Below are 27,181 nucleotides of genomic sequence, written 5' to 3'. Positions count from 1 at the left end.
CGGGCCCTAGAATCTAGAAGAGAACATGGATCAAAGGGGAAGGGCCGGTGCTGCGTGGGTGGGGTGACTGACCTGGGAGCTGCAGGGGACGCCAATGACGTGGGAGAGCACAGCGGGCTGGAGAGGCGGCCTTGGAGAGGAGGGAGGGCGGGCGGGCGTGTGGGCACGCAGGGAGATAGGCGAGTTGGTGGTAGGCCTAGGCTCTTGCTCTGCCTGGAGAACTGCTGCTCTTCCACAGACCTCGTTGACGTGGGTCCCTCCGGGGAGTCCCTCCTTCCCTCTCCTCTGACCCCCATTTCACTTCTTGACTTCTTTGGACCATTGCGTCCCGCCCCTTGCTGATTCATTCATACATCATGCTATTGAGTGCTTTGTGCCTGGCTCCACACTTGGCACTGGGATGCAGTGCTAGAAGGAACGATCATGGTCCCTGACCTTGATGGCACTGTGGTCTATTATGGGGCGGTAGCCACCCCACAGGTAAACACTCAAACAAGCAAATTGCGGTTTTGGTAAAGCAGCCGTGAAGAGAATGAAGAGGGTGTTAGGGTGGAGAATAAGGGAGAGAAACCACTGAGATTGGGGTGTAAGGGGAGGCCTGTCTGAGGGGTGACGGTTGAGGACGAACACACACACACACAGTCCCGGTTGTGGGAGCCTCCCCCCAGGGGTATTATGATCACCTGGCTTAAACAAATATTTATGCCCCAGACAGTGAACGAGAAGGGGCCATTTTGGCACCAGCCCGGGATGGACACAGGAGAAACACCACCCAGGAGATAGCCCAGCACCGCACCCTCCTCCCCCCTTAGCAAACACGCCCAGGCTGTGGTCAGCTCCCCTCAGATGGGCTTTGGTGGGGCCCCCAGAGTGGGGAGTGGGACTTGCTCTTTGGGGTCAGACCTAGCTGTGGTCGAGAATCCTGGCTACAGTGCTCACTGGTTGAATGAATGACTCTGGGCAGCTTAGCCTCTCTAAGCCTCAGTTTCCGCGTCTGTAAAATGGGGATAATAATATTGCCCTCACAGATTGTAAGACATGAGCAAATGAAAATACAAAGCATTTGGGGCGCCTGGGTGGCTCAGGCAGTTAAGCGTCCGACTTCAGCTCAGGTCGTGATCTCACGGTTCATGGGTTCGAGCCCCGTGTCAGGCTCTGTGCTGACAGCTCAGAGCCTAGAGCCTGCTTCAGATTCTGTGTCTCCCTCGCTTTCTGCCCCTTGCCCGCTTTCTCTCTCTCTCTCTCAAAAATGAATAAACATTTAAAAAAAAATTTTTTTTAATAAAATACAAAGCACTTAACTCTGTGGGGACGGGAACAAGCCTCGGTGCCCTTTCCCTGGCCTGCTTTCTCTCCCATCAGTGGGAGCATCCGTGATCTCATCAGCTGGCACCCACTGTCACCTGGGTGCAGGTGTGCTCCTAAAATGTGCGTGGATGGCATTCAAGAAATTGCTCTTCTCTGGCTGGCGAGGGCCAGGGATTCTAGGAAGGTGTGAAGCTGGCCCTTGCCTTATGGCTACCACCGATTGGGTTCTTACCTGGCCCTTTCCTGTATTAACCTACTTACTCCTTGCAGCAGCTCTGAGGAAACGGAGGCCAAAGAGATTAAGTAGGTTTTGAACCCAGGCAGCCTGGCGCCGGGCCCCTGCTCTCCCCCTGCGCCCCCCTGTTGCTTCTTCTTGCCAGCATCTTGGTCACACGAGCTGTGACCACTGGTGTCCATTCACTCCAGGTCACGGCTCAGGCCACCCTCTGTCCTCGTACCCTTGCAGGGAGTGGAGACTCCCACTCTGCCTGTGTGCAGGGTTCCTGCCTCCTAGGAGCTCTCAGTCAGGCAGTGCTCAGACAAGAAAGCCAGCGTGACGGTGTGCCCTGATGATGGGTGAGGTTAGTAGCTGGCCCCCACCCCTTTATCTCCCAGCATCAGGCTTACACTTGCCCCATGGCTTCCTTATCTGTCCATCAGGAAGTTGGCCAGCAGTCAGAGGTCCAAGTTCGAGTGTTCCAGGCTGCCCCAGCAGCCCCCAGCAGCCCAGACTCCTCGCTTAATCAGCCAGCCCCCAGGAGGAGGGCAGGATGGGCCCGGGTTTGGGGCCTGGCTCCATCTATATGCTTCTAAAATCTATCAGAGACACTGACGTAGGTTCCTAAGTCACAGGCTCTAAAAGCGTCGTCGTTTCTTTCTTCAGCCCAGCGTGTGCTGGCATGAGTCAGCCACCTGTGATGGATTCCTTGTGGAGGGGGAGTGGGTCACTGAGTCACAGCCTCGGGGGGAGGCAGCGGGTGGCAGATGGCGCGGGAGCCAGCCTCCTTGACTCACTTCACTCTGGGAGCGTGAGGCCCAGCCTCCAAACCCCATTCTGAACTCTGCCCACCGGAGGCCCCGTGTCACTCACTTCAGGGAAGAACGCCAAAGGACACGTGCTGGACGCTATTGGTTTCTTCCAGAGGTGATAGACAACGGGACCTTTAGTCCTCACTTGATCATGTGCCTTTTTTTTCTTCTAATTTTTGTTTTAATGTTTTGTTTATTTTTGAGAGAGAGAAACACAGAGTGGGGGAGAGGCAGAGAGAGAGAGAGAGAGAGAGAGAGAGCCATAGAATCTGAAGAAGGCTCCGGGCTCCAACACGAGGCTCGAACTCATGAACTGTGAGATCATGTCCTGAGCCCAAGTCGGATGCTTAACTGACTGAGCCACCCAGGCCCCCCGATCATGTGCCTTTTTTTTATAATATAAATGTATAATTTATTATTTATATAAGTAAAAATAAAGTTTAAACATATTTTTTTAAGATACAGTGGGCTTTTCCCCATGCCCTGCCTGTGTACATGTGGTTCTGTCTTCCAGGAGGGTTCTTCTGTCCTGGCTCTGATGACGAACACGTTCATGCTAGGAACCCAGCCCAATAACAGCTGCCACTGGCTTTGCACTCCCCACTTTGTTTAATCCTCTCAGTAACCTTTTGCAGCTAGCGTCTCCATCTTGCTGATGGGGAAACTGAGGCACACAGGTTACTGACCTTGCCCAAGGCGCCCCAGCGGAGAAGTGGGGCTGGACTGGAGTGTGGAGCTCAGCTGCTATTCTACCACGGGTAATTGGGCCCCTGAGGCCCACGTCTCAGGCTCCGTTCTAGCCTCACCTGTGAGCCGAGGCCAGGCCGTACCCTATCAGCCTGGTACCTTCCAGGTGAGTCCAAAGCCCAGGCCCTAGTGAGGACAGGAATACTTCTGTGAGCAGCCCACAGCTTTGTGTTCGGAACAGGCACGCTCACCAAACAAGCAGACTTTGATGGACTGCTGCTTAGCCGGAAGCTCTAAGCCATATTCCTTCCTCTGATGCAGTTCGTTGAACTGGAATAAAATACACTGCGTTTTTCAGCATGGCATTTGGGGCCTTTACTGAACCGCCCCATCTCCCTCTTATGCCTCTTTATTTTCTGCCACTACCACCCCTACAGACCGTTCTAGTTCCTTACACGTGCCCACCAACCGGGCAGTTTCTGACCTCCGTACTCGTCATGCTGACCCATCAGCTCTGATGCCTTTCTCCCTCTTCCCGAGTCCTGCAGACTCATTTTTACAGCCTTAGCACAAGAGGGTCCTTTCTGCTGAGAAGCCCTCTCGGAACACTCCCAACTGAGTTGGGGGCCCTCCCCACGGCCCCCACGGTCTACATCTCTCTGGTCCGGTGTGGGTCACGCAGTCTCATTTTCTGTTCCAAACCTGTGTCACCACAGGCCAGAGGCTCGTCCAGGGTCAGGTTCTTGTTTGGGCTGTCTTCCCAAAACCAGCACGTCCCAAAGGATGGCTGCATGTGGCCATCAACCCAGGGCTGCTGAGGTAAATGGCGGGAGGGAGTATCATGTCCAGCTTCAGTGTGCGGAGTCTGGAGGCCAGCATCCCTGAGTTCAAACCACAGCTCTTGGCATGTTTCTTAGCAAGTGTCTTCACTGTTCCGAGCCTTAGTTTTCTTTTCTGTAAAATAGAAATTACCAGATGTCACAATCAAAAATGCTATTTCCAGAATTTATTTACTTTTTATTTAGAACAGTTTTTCAATGTTTATTTATTTTGAGAGCGAGAACGCAGGCGAGAGAGCACAAGCGGGCGAGGGGCAGAGAGAAGGAGAGACAGGATCCGAAGCAGGCTCTGCACCATCAGCACAGAGCCCGGTGCGGGGCTGCATCTCATGAACCGTGAGATCATGACCTGAGCCGAGATCAAGAGTCAGACACTTAACTGACTGTGTCACCCAGGTGCCCCACAAATGCTATTTTAAGAACTAATGTCTTTCTTTGGTTTGTTCATTCATCCAGTACCTAATGTAGTGGGCATCTACCAGGGTCTGGGGAGTGCAGAGCAAATCAGACACAACTCCCTACCAGCGTGGAGCTTACGTTCCCCGGTGAGGAAGCAGAATAGAACGAGATAAAGATACGGTGGCAGGTGCTGCTGAGTGCTTTAGCAGGCCAAAGGGTTTGGGGAATCGGGGTCAGGGGGCTCCCCGAGCAGAGGCCTGAGGGAAAACAGGGAGGGGAGAGCCATGTCAAAGAGGGTTCCAGGAAGGGGTCACAAGTACGAAGGACCGAGGTAGGACCTCCACGGTAGGCCGTTCCCGGCCAGAGGGAGTACACAAAGGAGGTTGTGAGCAGAGGAGTGACACGATCAGAGGTGGGGTTCAAAAGGACCCCCTCTGGCTGTTGTTGGGGGAGGGCCTGTGGGTGCCAAGGGTGCAAGCTGGGGGCCCAGTGAGGAAGCTGCCCCAGGGGAGCACTGGAGGCTTGAGAAGGTCAGGTGCTACGTGTCGTGAGGGTGGAGCGGACAGCCTTTCCTGGTGAGCAGGTGGCCAGGTGTGAGGGAAAGGTAGGGGGTCAGGATGATCCCGAGGGCTTGGCCTGAGTAGCTTGGTGGAGGAGGGGCCTTTTAGTGCAACAGAGATGCCCCAGCAGAACCCAGGGAGGTCCTGGTCACAGGATATCAGTGCCTCTCCTGGGCTGTGCTCTGCCAGGGCCTCAAGGCCCAGGGAGGAGAGGAGGCCACCACAGCCGTGCCTTCAAGGATCCCCCAGCCTAAGGTGATGGGGCAAATTGGGGTGAACGGTGGTGTTGATTTGGATTTTGAGCAGGTTCGGTTGGTCCGTGGGCCTCAACCTGCTATGGGGCCGACAGCCAGGAAGTTGGTGGGCAGCTGCCATTTCGAGCTCTGGCCTGTGCCAGGGACCCAGCTGGATGCCTCGCATGTATTTCCTCCTCCCATAATCCCAGCAGCCCCCTCGGGTAGCTTCTGCTACTGCACCCATTCTACGGATGAGGAACCTGAGGCTCAGGGAAGGGCAGCGGCTCCTTCAGAGTCCCATGGCTTGGACCAGGCTGGGATCCAAATCCAGATCTGTCTGACACCAGAGTGAAGACCTGCAGCCCACCCTCTGCGGCAGCCAACGACAATCCTGAAACCTGTATCTCTCCCCCCAGGTCCCAGGCAACTTCCACGTGTCTACACACAGTGCCACAGCCCAGCCACAGAACCCGGACATGACCCATGTCATCCACAAGCTCTCCTTTGGGGACACACTGCAGGTGAGCAGGGCACACTCAAGGTGACATGACTGGGGTGGGCGTACAGCGAGGCGGCCGTGTCACCCGGAGGCTTCTGTCCTCTCTGGGCACAGAGAGATGACGTGTAGAGGGGTCACCTCCTCTGAGTCTCTGCTCCGTCAAACAGCTCCTCTGTATCATTCCTTCTGGGCGTGCGACTGCAGTTTTATTGACAGTGCACTGGACTTGGAACCTTGGGTTGAGACCTGGAGGCTGGGGAAAGGGACTTGCTTTTCATGAGCAAGTACTAAGTGCTGGTGCTCTCTCCGTGCTGGCGCAGCCTTATGAGGCACAAGGAGGCACCGCGTGTTACAGTCATGGAGCTGGGCCCAGAGAAGCCTCTTGTCCAGGGTCTGCCAGCAGATCTGTTCGATGCCAGAGTCCGGCCCGCTCCCCTCTGTGGCCCTTTCTGCCTTCCAGCCCAGTACCCATGCCCACCAAATAGGGGTAACACAGCGGACGAAGCCTTCTGACAGTCCTTGTTATGATGGAGAGGGCCGCCTTCAGCGGGCCTGGCCCAGCAGCTCCCTACCCATGGCAGCCGTGTGAGGGGACGGAACACAGGCGCGCCCAGTCCCCCCGCCCCCACTCTCTACCAGCCGCAGGCAGGGGAGCTTGGATGTTCTGTCTTTTTTCTACCGCTCACCATGGTCCTAAAGGTGGATTCTGGAATTGAGGCTCAGAGCGGGAAAGTCATTGCTCCAGCCACAGTGCTGGGATCGGGACCCCAGGTCCTGCCCCCAAGCCTTGCTTGATGAGAATCCCGGATCCTGGTTGAGGGTGCTGGGGGGTGGGGTCCCTCAGGAATGGTGGTGTGCACATGGGGCTCACACAGGCCCGCAAGCCCAGCACACACAACATTATGCCACTTATATGCACACACGCATCACACACACTGAAAGGTATGCCCAGACATACTTGTGGTCCTACGTACACCGTAAGATCCATCCCTAAGCACACATACCAGATGGACACACACTCAGACCCTTGCACAGACACAGCTCACACACACCACCCGGAAGTGCACAGACTCACCCACGTTGGAAGGTCTCACATACACGCTCGTGCCTGCACTGCCCCACTCACGTGAACCTGCCAAGCACTGTTCTTTATAAGCATGACCTTCTTCATGCTTAGCAGCCCAAGAGGTGGGTACTTTATTTTCTCCATTTTACAGGTGAGGAAATTGAGGCACAGGGAGGGTGCAGTCTGTCACAGAGCCTGAGTTTGAATCAACAGTCTGGTTTCAGGCCACACTGCTGGTTCTGCGTCCCCATGCACCCTCTTGAGTGCACACTGCCCTTTAAGTACGTGTGCATGCTCACACCTCCTCTCTCCACTGCACGTGGCCCCTTGTGCCCGGCCTGAGTGGCCCAATCATCACCTTTCCAGTCCCTTTGGAAATCACGGAGATTTTTCCTCTTGGAGATAGGGCTTAGGAACAGAGAAATCCTGGTCTCCCTGAGTGCCAGGAGCCAGACTCCCTAACTACACACTCGGCCTGCCCCAGGACTATGGACTCACTTCACACAGGGTTCACCACGCGTATCATCCCATCTCTCCATTCAGGGGGTGGTCGTGCAGAGGTTCCCAGCCTGTCTTTCTGGATTCAAATCGTGGCTCCACCACTTACTAGTTGTGTGACCTTGGATAAAGTATTTAGTCCTGGTGGGCCTCAGTTATCCCATCTGTAAAATGGGGTCAGTAATATACCCGCCTGATAGGATTGTAGTGGAGATAAAACAAATTCATGCACACAAAGCCCTTAGAACAGTGCCAGGCACAGAGTAAGTGGTCAGTGAAATGAGCTATTACCACTGTTGTTGCTATTTGTACCCTCACTCTGCACCAGGTCCTGCAAGATAAAGCATGCTGCCAACCCTGGGGCGCCGGGGTGGCTCAGTCGGTTAAGTGTCCGACTTCGGCTCAAGTCATGATCTCGCGGTTTGTGAGCTCAGGCCCCGCGTCGGGCTCTGTGCTGACGGCTCAGAGCCTGGAGCCTGCTTCAGATTCTGTGTCTCCCTCTCTCCCTGCCCCTCCCCTGCTCACACTCTGTCTCTCAGAAATAAACAAACATTAAAAAATTAAACAACAACAAAAAAAGGCATGCTGCCAGCCGTTGAGGGGCTCACACGGCCACGAAGGAGACAGGATGTGGGGTGGTCACCACCCCCAGTGGGACAGTAGCTAACAAACCACAAGCATGTAGTAGGCAGTGGGCCCTCCACATACTAGGTGTTGGGCAGTCTCTTAGCTGCCTTTGCACCCACCAGCTCACCAAATCTGCACCACAGCCCTGGGAAGGTGGTGTCTGTGAACTCTAGTGGGCACAGGAGGAAACTGACACGTGGAGTTGTGAGTCCAGGGTCACTCAGCTCTGCACAGGCAGAGTTCAAACCCAGTCTTTGTACCACACCACACTCCTTCCCTGTGGGAGGTTTTGACCCCGGAAGCCTGCACTTTCTTACCTAGAGAGCAACATTACAGATGACATCTTGTTGAATCCTCACAAAAACTCCCCTCAAGGATACTGGGTGGCATTTATTTTTCCTGATGAGAAAACTGGGTCAGAGGGATTCAGTAGCTTGCCCAAGGTCACACAGCTTCTAAGAAACCAGATATGTCTGGCCCCAGGTCTTCTGTCACCGTGCCCCATATAGTCATGGGTCCGTCAGACCCTCTTGAAATTTCTGCTCTGTGCCAGGCCCTGGGGCTACATGATGGGTAAACAATACAGGGTTCTTGCTCTCAAAAGAAGAAAAGATCAAACAAATAAACATGATGATATAGGACAAGGAGGGCTAAGGACAAGAGAGGCAGAGGATTCTGGGCAGTGATATGGGAGCAGGGACAGGGTACCTCCCAGCCTGGGAGGTCAGGGAGGTGACCTCTCAGGTGACATGTAAGTCAAGCCCTGAGAGTGAGGATTTGGTCAGGCTCACAGGGAAGTCTCATGGGCAAAGGGGCATCTCCCACATCTCCCACTCTATGACACGCCCAGTTGGTCATTTTCATATAAAAGAGCCGCAAGGTTATTTTAGAAAAAAATGAATCAGCAGGTGTCCACATCGTCAGAATGGTGTTCTGTAATGAAGCCTGGGAAGTGAGCGCTCCTCGGAGTTGGCAGAGAGGGTGCGGCAGTGTCCTGGGATGGGAGCAGAGAGCTGAGCTTTACTAGATTCGGGCAGGTTGGTGTGTTAGAGCACCCGCCTGCGGTGTGGAGGATGGTCGTGAGGCCAGAGTGGAGGTGACGGAAGGGCTGCAGCCAGGGCCAGGGGAGCCAGGGCGCGGACTGAGGCTGGATAGCAGGGAGAAAGGAAGGGGACAGATGGGTGGGAGAGGGGGCAGTCTTGTGTTGTTGTGTGCTGTGGACAGAGCAGGGCAGTAACAGCCTTCTTCTTGGTCATGGTTATGGTGGAAATAGGATTTTCTTTAAGTGGAAAAAACCCAGAACAACTGAGGCTCCATCTACCCATCCATTATCCATCATCCATGCAACAAATATTTCTTGAGCACCTATTAGGCACATGATGTGCCTTGTGCACGTCGCTGAGGACAAGCACGGTCCCTGCTCTTGTGGAACCTACAGTCTAGAGGGGAAAACAGAAGTTAATCAAGTGATCATACAAATGAATGTGAGATAAAACCATGACACGTGACTGTGGGAGGGAACATTCTCGCTCTCGTGTCCATAACCACCATCTTCTTGGGTTAGAAACCAAGTCGTCAGATTGTCATTCCCTAAGGCAGCACTGGACAGATTTTCCTTTTCTTTGGACTTGTTAAGGGTGTGCAGCTCTGTTAAGTGCTCGAGAGACGTCAGCCACCTGAGACCAGGATCAAAGATCAGGCCACCCAGCTACTTCCCACTGTTCCTGAAGTGGCCCTCTCTGCAGGAGCCTGTTCTCACCTCCTCTCTGACCTCCCTACTTCCTGCTTCTTACCTCCTTCCTCTGGGGCCACACAGGCCTCTGTTTATTCCTCAGTCTCCAGGCTCATGCCTTCACACATGCTGCTTGCCTGATTAACTTCCCACTTTCCTGGGTGTCAGTGTCACTGCCTCCAAGAAGCCCTCCAGCGTGTCTACGTTGGCAACCCCTGTTAATCATGCCCATGGTGGCATGCCCCATGTGCCCCATGCCTTGCCCTGCTTTAGACTTTCCTATGGCTGACGTGGTTTCCCCTCATCATCAGGGAATAGGTAGGGTGTGGCCTTCAGCCCCACAACTGCTACATGTTCTCTGTAGCAGATACAGTGAGGCCAGCAGCCCTGTGAGCTGCCAGTGAACTGTGAGCTGTAGAGGATCTCAGGAGGCGTGTGCTGGGACCTAGACTCACCTGTACTTGTATTTCCTGAGTGCCTTGATGGAAGGAGCTCAGGCTTGAGGTCAGATACCTGAATTTGGAGTTTGGCTCAGCCAGTTATCAGCCGTGTGATGCTGGACAAGTTTCAGTGCTTCTCCAAGCCTTGGTCTGCTCTTCTGTAAAATGGGGTCAACAGTACATCATTAGGGGCATTAAATGAGATGGCTAGAAGTACACAGGACAGAGTGGCACATTAGAGGTACCTAAGATGGGAAGCAAGCTAGTGCCTGCCAGGTGCCAGACCCCGTCCCGTGTCTCTCTCTCGCTCCCCACAGCTTCTCTACGAGACAGACCGTGCTGGGTAAGGTCCCTAAACCAGGTGGCACCTGGCCGTCCCCTCACGGCCAGGGCTATACCTGGAGGTGGTGGCATTCTGAGGTCAGCCCCCTCACTGTGCTTCTCCACAGGTCCAGAATGTCCATGGAGCTTTCAACGCTCTCGGGGGAGCAGACAGACTCACCTCCAACCGTATGTATCCCATATCCCGACTGGGGGCTGGGAAAGGGGGAGAAGAAGGGAACGTTTATTTATCACGCACTCACCGTGAGCAGAGCTGTCAGTGCTTCGTTCGTTCCCACAGCTGGCCTGTGGGGAAGGGGGAACCAGCCCCGTCTTACAGAAGAGGGGACCTCTGCCCCCCGGGGGAAAGTATGTGACAGCCCTAGGCAACATCATAAGTGCTCGGTGAATACCAGCTATTATCATCATTATTGTTCTCATGCCACATGATTGTTGTTAGGCAATATAATCCCCTAAGATCCCACAGGGAGTCATGGCAGAGCCCGGATTTATTTTGGTTCCAGTGGCACTGTGAGAACAGGGCTGTGGATGGCCCAGTCAGGTCTGACCACCTGGGCCGCCCCCCAACCCCATACTCTCCTCCTGGCTGAGCCCCTCCCACCCACCAGTGCCCCCTCCCTGAGCTGTCTACCCCCTCAGCATTCTGGCATCTTGGCCCTAAGTAAAGAGGGCTCCGTGTCTTTACACGCTGACACATGTACGTACACAGCTGTCTGTGGCCTCATCTAATGAATGTTTACACACCTACACATGCACACGTGCACACACCTAGGGCCACGGATGCACGCACAGAATGGGTCCAGGTGGCGCGTCTGCTTAAATGCATTCATCCGCTGGATCCTGCAAGACAGGTTACCTTGACTTATTTCCTCACCTGAGCTCACTTTTTTTTTTTACCCATAAGGCTTTTCTCATTGTTTCTTAAAATACACTGTTCTCTCTGATAGTCAGAAATTCACGCAAAAGAAAACAGCTGTCCATGACCTAACCTTCCCCCCCCCCCCACAACAAATCACACTTTTCATTTCTCCGTGTCCCCGTGAACGCTTGTCCATCAGCGGAGGTCATTTTTTCAAAGCAAGTAGACGGCAGTTTACCTTCTGATTTTTGTACTTGACATTGTTACGTTAACCACAATTTTTGTATAGTTTTTCCAGTGGTGACAGAGGCATGGTCGCCCATCTAACAGCTCTGCTGTGCTCTATTAAGGCATTGTCTTCTCGTGGAAAATGTCTGTCTAGTTTTTTCTAGTTTTTTACCATTCCGGTAATGTCTGTGATATTTGCGGTCTTTGCTTTATTTACATTATCCCGTTGCTTTCCCCCTGGGTGCGCGCCCGTTCCGTGCCGCCTCCTGCAGCATATGAGTGTGAGCAGTGCCTTCTTCTTTTCACGCAAATGTCTGATTGTAAGTGAGGGTGATGATCCTTCGGGTGATGGTGTAGTCGTTGCAGTTCTGGGTAAGGGCAGCGCGCTGTCCCAAGGCGGCCATCCACGTGCACTTGCAGTCAGCATGGACCCCTCGGCGGCCTGATATTGAAATAGAACCGAGCGAGGAAAGGAACCAGAGCGTATGCGCAGCAAACCCTGCCTGCCCCAGGGCTAGTGACGAAAGCCATCCCGGGCTGGCTTCAGTGGGAAGGAAAATGCATTAGATCAGACAACAGGCAGCCAGGGGTAGGGCTGGCTTTTCCTTCCCTCGGCCCTCCAGCTTGATGTCCCTGCCAGGGCTTTGCCTTTGCTGCCTGCCCTCTCTGCTCTCAGATCTTCCCACTGAGGGTTGTCGTATAGGTCTCCGCTCAAAAGCCACCACCTCCGAGAGGCCCTCCCTGAGCATCTTGTCTAAAGTAACCCCCACTTGGAGTGACCTGTTTTCCTCCTGAGGAGTGATTGTCGATGTTTTAGCCATGACGATGACATTGTGGTTGTTGTGTTTTGTTTTTTAAGAGTCTTTATCTTTTATGGAGACATAACTAAAATATCTGTGGATGAATTGATGTGATGTCTGGGATTTGCTTCAAAATAAAATGGGGTGGGGGGGGACAGTAGGGTAGGGATGAAGCAGAATCGGCCATGTGTTGTTAATTGCCAAACCTGGGGAATAAGGTATGTGGGGCTCATAATATGATTCCCCATTTTTTCTGTGTTTGAATTTTTCCATAATAAGCTGTTGGGAGGGAGCGAAAGGGTATGTGGGCCTGACAGGATCAGGTGGGAGCCAGCAGCCCCTTGGAGGGGGTCCACTGACGAGGAATCCATGTGGGTGGAATTAGGTGCGGTGTCTCTAGTGGGCATTTGGCAAAGGCTATCAAAGGCCCTAAATATGGTCATTGCGTTTGAGTCATCATTTCTACTCATAGGAGAGTAAGCTAAGGAAATAATTAAGAGAGTGTGCACAGATTTAGGAAAATAATGTTCATTAGGTCATTGTTTACAAGAGTGCAAATGAGGAACAGCGTCAGTGTCTAGCCATGGGGTCGGGGGGGTTGGTTGAGTACATTTACGGGGCTGCGCTGGGAGTTGCGTGCAGCCACTGACCATGATGTGTCAGACCTCTGCTGGCATTCAGGCAGCAAACGTTTATTGAGGACGTACTATGTGCCAGGCCCTGTGCTAGAGGATTTTGCAGCAAATAAAAGAAACACTTACAGAGCTTACCTTCTGTGTCTTGGGCCTAAAATGGTATCTGTGGTGTTTAGTACTTAGAAAAAAGGTACGGTATGATCGAATTTTAGGAAGACATGAATATATGTATAAGTCTAGCAGTTTATACGCAAGAACGTGAACCCAGGGTTTTCTGTGGATGGCGGATTTGTGGGCGGTTTTATTTTTTCTTTTTAGGATCCTCTGTATTTTGTACAAATTGTAACAGAACTTCCACGAGTGTGATTTTTCATAAGGCGTTCGCTCTTTCCTTTCCCTCAAGTTTTTAACCTGGGGTGATGGGCATCTGGAGCGCTGTATCTCAAATGAAGATTCTGAGCCCCACTCCAGAACCACTGAGCGGGGATCTCCAGGGGTGAGGCCCAGGGGTCTGCCTTTTAAATCCTGGGTAACTCTACTGCTCCTGATACCCGAGGACCACAGCAGGTTTGAGAAAGTGGGGTATTGGGATCTTCATGGGCTCAGACCTGAAGCTGCAGGGCTTTTCTGAGGTTTTCAGAGGGCTCAGGTCTCAAGACAATTCAGGAAGCACTACCCTTTTCTCACCAAGATGCAGTATTGGCAGGAAGAGGCCATGGCTGTCATCTACACCCCCCACCCTCTTACAGCAAGGAAGTCCAAGGACTCAGAACTGATTCAGCCAGTAGACCAGGATTCGAAAACTCAAGGCTAAATTCCCGTGCGCTTTTATATCCATGATCCCTGACCTGAGACTGTAGAAGGCAACCACAGAAGGGTCTTTGGGCTTCTCGGAACCTCCCAGAAGGTGCAAGGGAATTCACACCTTTCCTGGGTGACATTTGGCAGCTTTCGGCCAGCATTCTATCCGCCTCGTGTTTGATTCCGGTTACCTCATGCTTATCAGAAGCTGATTCATCTGTTCTCCATTCATTCCTCTGGCCGGCCAGCCATCCCTCCATCCGTTCATTCATTTAGTAAGCACTTGACGCTGTGTGCTCTGAGCCAGGCCCTGTGCAGGGTTCCGGGACAAGAGATGAGTAAGGCACAGTCCCTGCCCTCTGCAGCCTCCCCGCATCCAGCAGTGGTGGGTCAGGGTGGAATATGACAGGGCCAGGCGGAGGGAGAACTGATCTTCCGTTCACTGAAAATGGGGAAAGAAATGGATTCTTCATAAATACTGTTTTTCTGGCTTGTGGGCTCTTTCTTTTTGAAACTTTTATTGCTTCAAAAGCAACAATATTCAAACAGGACCAGGGGGTGCACAATGAAATGTGATCTTTATCAAATCCTGCCTTCTTCCCCAGGGACTAAAATTGCTAATAGTTTCTTGGGTGTCTTTCTAGAAAATTCTATACCTTCCTGCATAGAGAGTGAGTTTTCCCTGCCCCCCAGTACATGGAAACAGGTTATCCACTCCATTCTGCAACTTAGTTCTTTTTGTGTAACAATACCTCTTGGGGCGTGGCTTCTCCCAGTACCCACCTTTCAACGGTTGCCCTGTTGATGGACATTTGGGTTGTTTCCAGAATTTTAGTATCATACACAATGCAGGAGTAAAGATCCTGATAGATGGAGTCTCTCAATTCCTGGTGTCCAGAGTGGGGGAAACGAAGAAGGGCTGTTTGGCAATGAAAATTTGGAAACAGCCTCCCAGCAATGCCAAGCAGGTTTAGAATTGAAGTGGCATAGAAAGAGCTGCCGGCTGGTCAGTGCCTGTCCCCCTGCCTCATCCTGCTGTGTCCTTCCTGCAGCTCTCGCCTCCCACGACTACATCTTGAAGATCGTGCCCACGGTTTACGAGGACAAGAGCGGCAAGCAACGGTACTCTTACCAGTACACGGTGGCCAACAAGGTACTCAGTTGGTGGGCCCAGCTGCGTGCAACTGCACCCTCTGCTGGCCAAAAGCAGAGGCGACAAGTGTCTGAGCGAATTCCCGCTGGGTCCTATCTGGGGGCCTTTCCTGTGGCTGCTCTGGCCAGGCTCTGTCCCTGGGTAAAGATGAGAGGCCAGTCTCAGAGTCAAAGGGAGGAAATCTAACCAGGACATAGGATGTGATCTGTTGAGAAAGAGCCTTGCATCTGGCCCCAGTCCTTTAGACTCAGGATCCTGATAGGTCAACACACGACAGATGCTCTGGTTCTCAGGGTACAAGCACTTTATCCAGGATCACAAGGACCTTGAATCATACCAGTTGGCCATCGGTTAACAGGAACGTCCTAGGACCCCAGCACTCAAAGTCATGGAGAAGTAGGTAGGCCTTGGTGGGCAGCAGAGCATGGTCAGAGCCAGCAGAGTAGGGTGACTGACAGTTGTTTCAAGCTGAGACAGCTTCTGGCCTCCCCAGAGTTGACCCTGCCAATGAACATGAATGCTTGAAACATGTTAGTTGAGGCACCCCCGGTGGATCCCTTTATCACCAGGACTCTCCTTTTTCTTCTGTTCCAGGGCTGCTAAACCCCTTATAGGTGATGCATTGTTTAGCTCAGTTAATAATAATAGAGTAGTAGCTACCATTTACTGAGCACTAGCTATGGGTCAGCTGTGACGCTAAGCTCTCTACCTCCACCATCATTTTCAGTCACCGTGACAGCTCCGTTTGTCCCCATTTTACAGATTTGGCCACTGAGGCACTGAGTTGTAGTTATAGAGCTACAAAGTGGCCAAGTGGGGACTAGAACAAGGTTCTCCTTTGGCTCCAGAGCCTGGCATCTTGATCCCGTCACCCACTCAGTCTGAACAGGGACCCTTGAGTCTGTTGGTCTGAGAGCTGCTCTCTCCCGGGCGACCTGGGGTCCCTGTGCTGATGTTCTGGTGTAACTTTCCAAAGCGAGTTCTCTTTCTTTCACTCACCGTTTCTTGAAGGGCATCTCATTGTAACTGTCAAGTGCTGACAACATCCAGTGGCTGGGAGAATGTGGACACAGTCTGAGCAGAAGAGGTGGGGCTGGAGCAGACTGCTGGTTCAGACCCGGCTCAGTCACTTGCTAGTTGTATGGCCTGGGACAAGTCACCCAACTGCTCTATGCCTCTGTTTACTCATTTGTGAAATGAGGATGGTGCACCTGATAAGATTGCCATCCAATGAGGCGATGTCTTGAAAACTGCTTTGTCCACAAAGGAGGCTTTGGGTAAATGGTACCTACTGCTGCTACTTTTCATTATTTTCCTCTATCCCTCATCTCTGGGCTTTGACCCAGACAGTCACCCTGCCCCATCAGCTCTCCCTGGAGAAAGCTCATCTTGTTTTGTCCAAGGCTCCTTCCCCCGAGGCTTTGGCAAAGGCCCAGCAGCCAGGACAGCTTGCTCAGCTCTCTCTGTGGCCTTGGCCCCAGCCTGCTCTGGGAACAAACAGGGCCGTGCCTGTCAGAGCCGATGGCAATCCATCAGTGGGCGGGGGTGGGGGGGAGGAGGGGGGGTGGTCTTGGATCATCCCTGGAGAAGCTTCAGAGCTTGGGGCCTAGCATTTGGGATTGGGGGTTCCCCTGTGGTCGAGTCCAGTCTACAGTTATTGTAGACGAATGAGAGTAGCCCAGAAGTGTCCAGCAAATGCCCAGATCAGAGGGGACACACATCAGTTCAGCTCCTAGCTGCCTTCTAATCCTACCCAGCCAGGTGCCGTCTCAGGAAGCCTTGTCTTAGGGTCCCTCTCTCTTTGCAGTTTGTGTTCCTTCTTTGAAGAAGCCCACTCCCTACATGGCCTTTATGCTCATATCTCTTACACACACACACACACACACACACACACACACACACACACACACCCAAGGATGTCCTGTGTGACCTAGAATGCCCCCTCTTCACTAAGCCTTCCACAAACCCTGGGGAGAATTGGTCATTTGTTCCTGGCCCTGTAGCACTCCATGTCGCTGTATCACTGTGTGCGTAATGTGACGGTATTGGAGATACTCTTTTACATCAGCATCCTTTCCAGATTGTGATACCTACCTCCCCCGACAACCCGCTCTGGGGATGGGGCAGGGCTTACCACCCTTAGAGTCCCCAGAAGCCAGCAGGGGTGCCAGCACATGGGAGGGGTGCTCAGTAAACAATCAATGAGTAGGGGTGCCTGGGTGACTCAGTCAGCTGGGCATCTGACTCTCGATTTGGGCTCAGGTCATCATCTCACAGTTCGTGGGATCGAGCCCCGTGTGGGGCTCTGCACTGACAGCACGGAGCCTGTTTAGGATTTTCTGTCTCCCTCTCTCTCTGCCCCTCCCCGCTCACATTTGTTCTCTCTCTATCTCAAAATAAATAAACCTAAAAAAAATAATAATCAATGAGTAAATGAATGGGTTTTGCATACCCAGGAGTTAAAGGGGGAAGTAGGCCTTTACTCAGATGGAGCCCAAATCACACCTGTCCTTTTACATCTCTGCTCTCTGATTCTGGTGCAGCTTCCATAGGTCATACGGTCAATTTCCAAGCAGCCAAAAGGGTTGAAAATGTCCCCAGGAATGTTGCCCATCCAGACACTGAGAGCAGAGCCTCTGGGAAAAGGGGTGAGACGAACTGGTAGAGTCTGGCTCCAGGCAAGAGGAAGAGAAGAAAGCCCATTCTTAGGGGTTGGCGGGGGACCCTCTGCATTCCAACCCCCACCCACCAGGAGACATGGCTCATACATCTGATTCTCACATCCCCGTTCTCTCTTCCTTCACCCCAGGAGTACGTAGCCTACAGCCACACAGGCCGCATCATTCCCGCCATCTGGTTCCGCTATGACCTTAGCCCCATCACGGTCAAATACACAGAGAGACGGCAACCTCTGTACAGGTTCATCACCACGGTGAGTAGGTGGGGCGCCTGCCGTGGGCTCCTTCTCTCGGCAGCACTCCTGGTTCTCAAAGAACGGGATGCAGCCTGCAGGGCTAGGATCCTAGGCTGTACACAGGAGGTTGTGATCCCCAGGATGTTTAGAAATGTTATCAGAATCATGTCATCCGGAAAATATTTTCCAAAGAGGTTTATCACTAAGTCTATTTAGTTTGTTAAGCAGGTTTTTATATGGGTCAATTAGATGTTTGTGATTTTCTCCAGTTTTTTTTTTTTTTTTATGGGTTTAGCAGGGTTTATCCTTTTCTGTGGAAAATTTACAGCAAAGGTTTAACTCCTTTTTTTCCCATGTCTATTTTCCAACTATAACTGCTGATATTGTCAGGTTTTTTCTTTCTTTCCTGCTCGCATTCTCTTCTCTTTATTTTCTCTCTTCCTTCCTCCCTTTCTTTCTCTCTCACCCTCTCTCTTTTCTTTTCTTTCTTGCCGTTGCCTCCATCAAGTCCAGTTTTCTATGAAGCAGCTTCAGGCCGATGTCATTTTTCTTTGATACTGAGTATTTCTATTAAGTATACTGTTGCCTGGCCTTCCATTCAAAGTGTCCTTGGGGGCAGAAAAGCAGGCTCGCAGCATCCTGCTTCAGCCAGGTGGCCCGGAGATGTTTGGTAAGCCAGAGGCAGCGGAGGTGGGAGAGATGGGGTGATTATCCCTACCTCACAGATTTGGAAACTGAGACTAAGAGGCCCTTCTCCCCTTGTACCTCTTTATACTTTTAATAATGATTGAAGATCAGGGGTCTTAGTCCCGGATCTTTCATTTCTGGCTCCCACTAGGTTTGTATTAGTCGGGACTCTGTTACAGAAAAGACAGCCCCACGTCCAGCTGGCTTGAGGGGTAAGTAAGCCTCAGGCATGGCTGTATCCAGGCACAAATATTGTCTAGAATAGGCTTTTTTTTTAATCCTGCTTTCCTCCGTACCGGCTTCATTTTCAAATAGAATTCACTCATAGAAAGTGCCTCTTTCTCAGTAATTCGACCTGAGTCCTGTCACTGGCCCTGCTTCATTCCCATGCCAGCCTTGTGGCCTAAAGAATGAAAGGACTTCCAGCCCGCTGACCCCAGCCAGATGAAGAAGACAAACATTATGAGGGGATGGGACTCCCCAAGAGAAAAATCAGGGGTCAGTTACTAGAAAACAGAGGGGTGGATACTAAGAGGCAAAAAGGTCCGATGTCCACAACAACATCTCTGTCTTATAATCCATTAAAAAGGAATAACAGTTCTTGCTCTCCCTGCCTCCCAGGCCTCATGGGGCTCAAAGGAGATCATCAAATGGAAGCTTTTTGCCTTCTAGAATGCCATGTGGGTACAAAGGGTGTCAGAACCCTAGTGCTTTTAGGAGCCTCACAACATTCTCGGACTCCACAAAACGCGGAACTTTCAATCAGCAGAGGGCACCTAACAGAAAGCTAAGACACTCAACACAGATTGGAAAAAGGTATTCATCACACATACGAGACAGGAGTAATCTTCAGAATTTATATATAAAGAATTCCTACAGACCAGTAAGAAAAAGTTAAGCGACCATGAAGAAAAATGGGTGAGGACTTGAGCATTCGTAGAAGAGACCATACTGGCCATGAAAAGGTGCCCAAGTTCCCTAGAAACTGGAGGAATTTGATTCAAAATACCAGACCCAACTTGGTCCTATCAGACTAGCACAATAGAGACTGAGGGGATGCACAGCTAGGGGTCCTGCATGCACTATCCGGTACGAAGGTAGATTGGGCCAGCTGCTGGCGGGGTCAGGCGCAAACCCTTTGACCCCAAAGCCCGGGAACTTGTGAGCAAGCGGTTTTACCCAAAGCCCCGCAGGGTAGGACCCCAAGTTGTTCCTTTTACCCCAGTGCTCTTACTGCATACCCAGAGTAAGAAACTACAACACAGGTAGGTACGTTTGTGCAGATGTGGTCTGCTTCTCTGAGGCCCTGGGGCTACGGCATTGACAGTGGCAGAGAAACCCCTGTGCCCATGTCTTACTGTAGGGTCTAGAAGGATCTTCATGTCCCCTTCTTATTTGCTCCTACGTGCCAGATGGCTGAGGCTCCAAGTGTGAAAACCCCTTGGCAGGTGGCTGAGAAACGAAGCGACTTCATTTATGTGCTAAACTTTTGCCAGCATTGACCACACGCCAGTCCCTGTGCCCGGCAATGGCGAGAGCCGAATTTGACTTCATCCCTGCCCTCAAGCTGCTCCCGGCTGGTGGGGAAGAGGGGCGGGCACGCAGAGAATGGAAGCCCACCCAGCAGGGGCTCCACTGAAGCTATGCACCGGGCACTGTGGTAGCAAAGACTCCCTTCCGTTCGGAAAATTTGGGGAAGGAAACCCAGGGATGAAGGATGCAGAGACATCTTCTAGACTGGTGGGTGAAGGAGAGAGGGTCTTAGCACAGGGAGTAGTATGTGCAGAGGCGCCCCGCTTAGCGTGTTTTGTGAAGGCCGTGTGGCCCCTTTTGACGCGGGTGGACTTCTAAGAGCTGGAGGTCCCAAGAAGTCACAGGGGAAAAGCCCGTCCATCTGACTCAGAGGCCAGACACCTCCATGACCCCATTGCCTTCTCCTCCTGCCTTTGGCCATCAGCGTCTCTTCCATCTCTGTCCCATCCGCCTCCGCCGGAGCACGGACCATGCTGCAGGGGACTTCCTGACATCGTTAGCCTGGTGGCCCCGCACCACCATCATGGTCGTCCCGGCAACCATGGGGTCAGCCCCAAGTGAGCCAACCGGCTGTCCCTGGCAGATGGCGTCATTGTGGAGCTTCAAAGCCCCTTGTCACGAGGCGGCAGATGTGGGGATGACGCTCACAGGCAGACACACACAGCACAAAGACCCCCGGGAGCCCTAGCAGGGTGGGGTGGGGCCAGGATGGAAGTGGAGGCACCTGCTGTGACTTCTCTTTCTCTCTTTTTAAAATCAAACACTTGTGTGCCAAGCCCCCAAGCCCCAAATGGGGGCCTCTGCAAATAGCTCCTCACAGGGGCTGCTTAAGAGAGGGCTTAGGCCAGAGGCCAGGATGTCGTCATGTGGCGGCTGCAGGGCTGCAGGGGCAGCTGTGGGTGGGCTGGAATGAGGTGGGGTGTAGTTCAAGGGGGTGTGGGTGGGGCGGGGAGGGGCGGGTGGGGCCTCCCCGATGCATTTGTACCTATCAAGTCCCCAGCTTATCCGAGGTCGCTCCTCCAGGGTCTCACGGTCTGGAAAGGAGCTGGACATCCTGAGCCCGAACAGAGGAGGGTCCTTCCTCCTGGAAGTCCCCATCAGGCTGCCTGGGGCTTCTCTCTCTGGGCACCCAGGGCACCTTGCTCAGACTTCCCCTTTGTGCCATTCCAGAAAATGTCACCACTAACGGAATAAACAGATGTTTTTTAACAACATGCAAGTGATCCCCTTCAAAGCACCCCCTCCCACACACGCACATTTGTCCCCTGCCCCTGCCACTTGTCGAAGCCCCTTTTTTGGGATTGCCTTCAAGTGGGCTGTGGTGACAGATTGGATGACTTCAGAAGCGTCACGTCGCTTTCCCTGTGTGTTTTATTCTGTCAGGGAGGAACAGCCAGAAGTCAAAAAGTATCAACTTGGATCAGTTTGGCCATGACAGTTTTTGCCCACCAGAAATGACCAGTTGGTGATGGCAATTCAGTGGCTGCATTCGACGTAATCCCTGGCCTCAAGGTGCTCCTTGCCAGCGAAATAATTCCCCAAACTTTAGATTGTACTTTGTACTTGCCAGGCCTGATTATGATGAGCCCCAAGTCTGTTTCCCCTCAGTGTCCCCCGCATCCAGCACAGGGCCTAGCCTGGATGTCGATACCCAGAAATATACGAGGGACGGCTGTTTGAAGAAGGGATCCTATAGCTACACTTATTAAGCATCTACCGTTACTGGGTAATTCTATAATTATCTCCTTCAACTTTCCCGGCAGCCCTCCAAGGTAGAGATCATTCTTGTTTTATGTACGAATTAACTGAGGCCCAGAGAGTTAAAGAAACCGTGCCGGGGCACAGCCAGTAAATGGCAAAGCTGGGACCTGACTCCAGAGCCTGTTTCTGCCACATCGCCCACCCCACCCCCACCACTGCCACTAGCTTGGGAGCCTCTGCCTTCCAAAACAAAGGCTCTTCAGGATGTCCCAGGAACAGAGTCCCCAGAAACCATGAAGCCCTTGATAGGACACCAGGATCTTTTGATACAGTGACTCCATACTGGGAATCAGGAAGAAATGTGATAGCAGGAAACAAGGCGACGTCGTGAGCATGAGTGATAAAATCACAGTCATGCACACAAATCATTAAAACAACACCACCACCCACATGTAAACTGTCCATCTGAGACTGGTTGGCTGGTGACTTGCAAATTTTCCTGCCCAAATCTGATTACCTGTCACTCATCTGTTGGGATGCCTATGAGGATTTGCCATAGACAAAAGGCATTAGATACTCGGGTGTGGGGGGGGAGGGAGACAGTAAAAACAACTGAGAAGAGACAAACTTAAAACTGAGGAGGTTTTACCCACTAAGGCAATATGAGTTGGGAAGAGACCAGCTTTGTAGCTGGGTCTGAATCTCGCCTACTCAGACTTCCCTTGAAGTATCTCTCTTCCCCGGACCATGAGCTCCAGGAAGGCAGGGCGGGGCCTTCGTCATCTCTGGTCTCCAGACCTGGGACAGTGCAGGCAGGTGATAAATAGGTGTCAAACAATGAGCAAACCAATGGAGGGGTGCACGCCTTGGTCCATGCCCATAGCACAAGTTCCCATTATCTGAGGAACGGAACAGAATCCACATTAGCAGCTCAGTTATTGAGGGCTGGAAATGTGTGTGGGTGGGGGACAAAAACTTTGGTTCAGATCCTTCCAGACATTTGAGCAGAGCTAGCTCTTCCAGAAGGTTGTGTACCAGGGACAGATTGCTCCAACTGGGTCTGAACACAGATATCTCGGTTGCAGCAGAAGTTCCTGGTGCTCGCTTTTTGAAGGCAGATTCTGAGACGTAAAAGGAATAGCAGAATGGAGCGAGCTCCCTTTTAGAAACCGTACTTATTTTTACAGCCACACAGCTTACTTCCTAAACTTCATTGATGGGGTCCCCTTACTTCAGGACATTTGATAAGACTTAACTGAGAAAAAGCCATTCACGCGTGAAGGCAGGGACTGAGAGGAGCCTTCAGGTTGCGGGTAAATTACGGTGGTCTAACAGAAAAAAGCAGGCCCTTCGCAGCCTTCCTGACCTGATTCTCATCACCCTCGCCTATTTGGTAGTTGTGTGACCTTGAACAGGCCAGTCCCTCTCTGAGCCTCTTCTTCCCCATCTGTGAAATGGGGATCACGCCATTTCCCCGAGTAGTTGCAAAGATTGCATGAGAAGGCAGAAGAAAATGCCGTCTCAGGCCTGGCCCACAGTAGGTGCTCAACCAAGGTGGGTTTTTTTTTTTTGCCGGGGGGGGGAGGGGGAGTATTTTGCAGCTTCAGCCATTGTAAGAACGGGGCAGGGGGGAGAGGGCTCTGTTCCCCCACCAGGCTCCTGTGCTAGAGGGTGGGAGTGGAGGGTCCGGCAGGCGTGACACCAGGGGATGGAGACCACCACACCCTCTCCTCCCCCACTTTTCCAGGGCCCAGTCATCAGCTTCCCTTCTGCGACAGCCCCCACCCCTGCGTAGCCACAGCTTTGGTGTTCTCATCCACGGCTCCAGTCTGTCTGCCGCCACCAGCATCTGATGGGACTCCGATTCATTATTTATTTCCTCATTCTGGGCCTTTTCCACAAGCTTTTCAAGCAATGCTGACTGCACGGGGGAAGTGAATGAACAGTTCGCAGGCACTCGAGGTACAGCAGACAGCCAGACAGAGGCCATCCTGGTCCTCACAGGGGGCCCCATTTTACAGATGGGAGAAACCGAGGCTCGCGGGCGGGGGGGGGTGGGTAACCTGGCTTTCCTGGCCAGAGTGGCAGAGCTGGCGTCGGACCGCAGGAATGTTTCCTCCAGAGCCCGCAGTCTCCACCCCCCACCCCCGTGTTGGTATGTGTTGTGCTCCTCCGTTGCCCACTGTGGAAAAGAAAATGCAGGGGAGGGACGATGGATCGGGAAAGCATTAGTGCTGGTGGAACAACGGAGGGATTCAGCTCTCCAGCCAGTGCGGTTAGAACGCGTCCTTTCCATATTGTAAGGAATTAAGAGCCATAATTAAAATGTAAGGGAAACACACACACACACACACACACACACACACATCTTCTTTTCAAGGTAGAGAAACTGACTTCATTCTAGCCATAGCAGGAGGCTGGGAAGCTGGTGAAACCACAGGAAATCTCTGCTAAAGAACAAAGGGGCATGTTATTGAGGACTTCTGATGAAAACAAAGTAATGCGCTCCTCTCAGACTCACTGGGGCCTGGATATCGAATTGTCCTTGTTTCCATTTCTGGAGCCAGGGCTGCTGACCAGAGTGGGGTTGCATGTGCTGGGTCTAGTGGCCCTTTCTGGCTCAGTGGCCCTGCTCCTTCACCACCCCCACTGCCCCAGGGCCTGGTCCGGAGGTACAAGAACATGGCAGCGGTGAGGGACCAAGGGAACATTCACGGCTGTGTGCGTAACACAAACACTCGTTCGGTCTGATAGCTGTCCTGAGGGGTGAGGATTAGCCTTCCCGTTTTTTTAAAGGAAGGAAACTGAGGTACGGGAAGTAAGGATGATGCAAGGGCACACGACAGGAGGGGCCCCAACCAGAAATACCTTTGTATCAGGTGCTTCTGATATCTTCTTGGTGTTTGTGCTTGACCTAGAGCCCTGGGCAGATGTGAAGAGCTCCCTGACTGGCCAGAGAATGGAAATAACCTCCGGCTTAGGTACTCTGCCCCCTGAGGGATATGCTTCATCACAAACACTTCTTGGCATGTGCTTGAGGGAATATCCTGTCAAGATCTCAGCTACCCCATCTGTAGAATGGGCCCTTGAAGTGCTTAGGACCTGGGCAACTGCAAAGAATCTGCATGTGGTGCCAGGGACACCTTTGCTGTCCTGTCTTTCCATGAATGGGCTTGTTCTTTTGGTAAAAGAGCCAGTTAGAAAAAAAGGAAATTGAGACCCAAAGGGTTGCTCTGAGGAGTAAGTGGTATTTTACCCGTTGCGGTTCTTAGAGTGGGTCTCAGAAGATTTAGAAAATCTCAGATCTAGCAACAAGGTCAGAGCCTTCCAGTCAGTTGAAAGATTAGGTATTGTTTACTGAGCACCTACTAAGCGCTGGGAGCTCCAGGGGCATCTCCTGCAGTACGACAATTGGCAAGCTAGGGGTGGTTTTCCCGTGTCGTAGATGAAAACGAGGCCCAGAATGGCTCTCCCATGGCTAGAGTAAGCGACAGCCACGGCTCGGCTTCCCAAGGCTGAACCTTTCTGCTGCCATGGCAGGGAAGGCCCTGGTAGACTCCCCAGGACGCGCTTCATCCCCACCCCACTCTGCTCAGGGCCCCTGCACCATGTACAGTGAGGATGCATATGATTGGCTTTATGTAAACTTTTCTCCATGTGTGTGCATCTTGGCACATCCCCCATCGTGGGTCGGAGAGATGCCAGGCCACCATCTGCCCTTTCAACAGCCCTTTTCTTGGCCTGTTCTTGAGATCTGCCCCACCAGTATGGTGAAGCCTGTCACCTTGCCACCACCAATGTAAGGCCTGAGTCCCAAGACAGACATTCTGTCCACTGCAGCCTCGTGGCTTCATTTATTTCCCTGTTTCAGAACTGGGGACTGTGGCCTTCCCGGGACACAAGATGGCTGAGACTGGCCACCTCCTCGGAGAGTCCAGATGTGGTCACCTCCTGGTGTTGAGGGTCGCTGTGGCCACCCACGTGTCGGAATCCAGGGAGCACCACAGCCTGAGAGCGCCCCGGGACCCCTTCCCTCGTGACCCCTGCTTCACCTCATACCAGTCACCACCTATGAGTGTGAGCGTGTCAAGAAGGCCGGAGCAGGCTAATGGCAAAATCCTGAAGGCAGGGGCCATACCAGCGTCAAACAGGCTGCTAGATTTTTCTTTCAGCTTTTGAGGTGCCTCCCCCTGCCCCAGAATGTGCCAGAAATCCCCCTCCTCATCGGACCGGTGACGAGCACCTTTAACAGATGTAGGATAAAGGGGGATGTGCTGCTGTGTGGGGGGTAATGGGGGATACCCAGGGGGCCTCACTGCAGCGCCCCCTTAGCCCTAGGCTCACGGCAGCTCACTCTGATGGGGCTAGTTGCCGAGTAGCTTACGTGCCCCGGGGCCTCAGCTTCCCCGCAGCTGTGTGTTTTCTTGTACCTCAATGCGTGTGCTGTCTCCTCCTGCTCCTGGAGACTTCAGACTGGGTGCCAGGTGTATGTGAATCATAGGCACGCTTGGGTTCCAAAGCGTGTGTGCGGATATAGGGTGTGTGTGTGTGTGTGTGTGGTTTTTTTGTTTTTATTATTTGCTCCATTGCACTTAAGTCACATTTTCCTCTTCTCTGACCCAAGCTCTAAAAGCATTTTGTGGTGTAAAATCTCCTATCATCTGATCCAGTCTACCGAAATAAACCAGCTCCCCTGCCGTCATCTTCCTTGAAAAGTGGCCCTGCGTCATGCTCTGAGGCTGGCAGGGAGAGGCCCCGCCTGCTGAAAACACTTCATAATAATCCCCCTAGCGCCCCCCATCCTCTTCACTCCCTGGGGGGCTGCTCTGGTTTCTTGGGCTGTTATTACTGGAATGCCAGCTGCTCTACTTAGAGCCCATCCGTACAGACCTGCTCTGTCTTGGGCCTCACAGGCCTCTGCTTAGCTCATCTTGTGGAAATATCATTTTAAAAATAAACACTGGTTCGATCTGCACTTCCCTCTCACCTCCGCCGTGTCTCCTGGCCTCCCGCACTTGGCACCAGAGGATCCATTAAGTCACTGCCGTCTCTCAGAGTCCTCCAGCGGTTGAGCGTCAGTGGCGGGCCAGCCACCCAGTGGTGCCTCCGGGGCAGTGTCAGGGGGCCCTCTAGGACTGTTCCTCTGGGCTTCTTCGGAGTCCTGTGGTCATTTAAGTGCTTCTTGCATGTGGCATGGGGGAAAGAGTGCGAGCTCCGGAGGCAGACAGACCTCGCTGTGCCACCCGCTCGCTGTGTGACCTTGGAAAAGTTATTTCCTTGTCTGGGCGCCATGGGTACGTGACTCAAGAGTGGCACACTGGGTGATGGGTGGTATTGGCTCTTAGGAGTGGCATAAAGTATGTGCTCAAGAGGAAAAATACATCAAAAGAAATTTTTTTAATGTTTGTTTATTTTTGAGAGAGACAGAGACAGAATGCGAGTGGGCTAGGGGGCAGAGAGAGAGGGAGACACAGAATGCGAAGCAGGCTCCAGGCTCCGAGCTGTCAGCACAGAGCCCGACGCAGGGCTCGAACTCACAAGCTGTGAGATCATGAGCTGAGCCGAAGTCGGGACACTCAACCAACTGAGCCACCCACGAGGAAAAATT

General features: G+C 52.5%; 1 protein-coding gene and 1 long non-coding RNA gene across 3 annotated transcripts in view; one reads left to right on the top strand and one right to left on the bottom strand.

Annotated features, from left to right (window-relative positions):
- The window catches only part of ERGIC1 (endoplasmic reticulum-golgi intermediate compartment 1), a 103,597-nt gene that overhangs the window by 73,081 nt on the left and 3,335 nt on the right, over positions 1 to 27,181 (top strand). The window contains exons 4-8 of one of the 2 annotated variants that reach the window (XM_045035416.1): positions 5,475 to 5,579; positions 10,370 to 10,430; positions 14,638 to 14,738; positions 17,548 to 17,670; positions 18,491 to 18,551. In XM_045035416.1, coding sequence (XP_044891351.1) covers positions 5,475 to 5,579; positions 10,370 to 10,430; positions 14,638 to 14,738; positions 17,548 to 17,670; positions 18,491 to 18,551 — 451 coding nt within the window. The remainder of the gene's footprint in view (positions 1 to 5,474; positions 5,580 to 10,369; positions 10,431 to 14,637; positions 14,739 to 17,547; positions 17,671 to 18,490; positions 18,552 to 27,181) is intronic. The other variant, XM_045035408.1, reaches the window with a different exon arrangement.
- On the bottom strand, positions 11,137 to 16,240 carry LOC123379543. The gene is made up of 2 exons (XR_006584110.1): positions 14,369 to 16,240; positions 11,137 to 14,027 (listed from the first exon to the last, which is right to left on the bottom strand). It is a non-coding gene; the product is annotated as an uncharacterized LOC123379543 (long non-coding RNA).

The sequence above is a fragment of the Felis catus genome, chromosome A1 (assembly GCF_018350175.1).
Source record: "Felis catus isolate Fca126 chromosome A1, F.catus_Fca126_mat1.0, whole genome shotgun sequence".
NCBI classification, from domain to species: domain Eukaryota; kingdom Metazoa; phylum Chordata; class Mammalia; order Carnivora; family Felidae; genus Felis; species Felis catus.
This window is presented reverse-complemented; position numbering and strand designations above follow the sequence as displayed.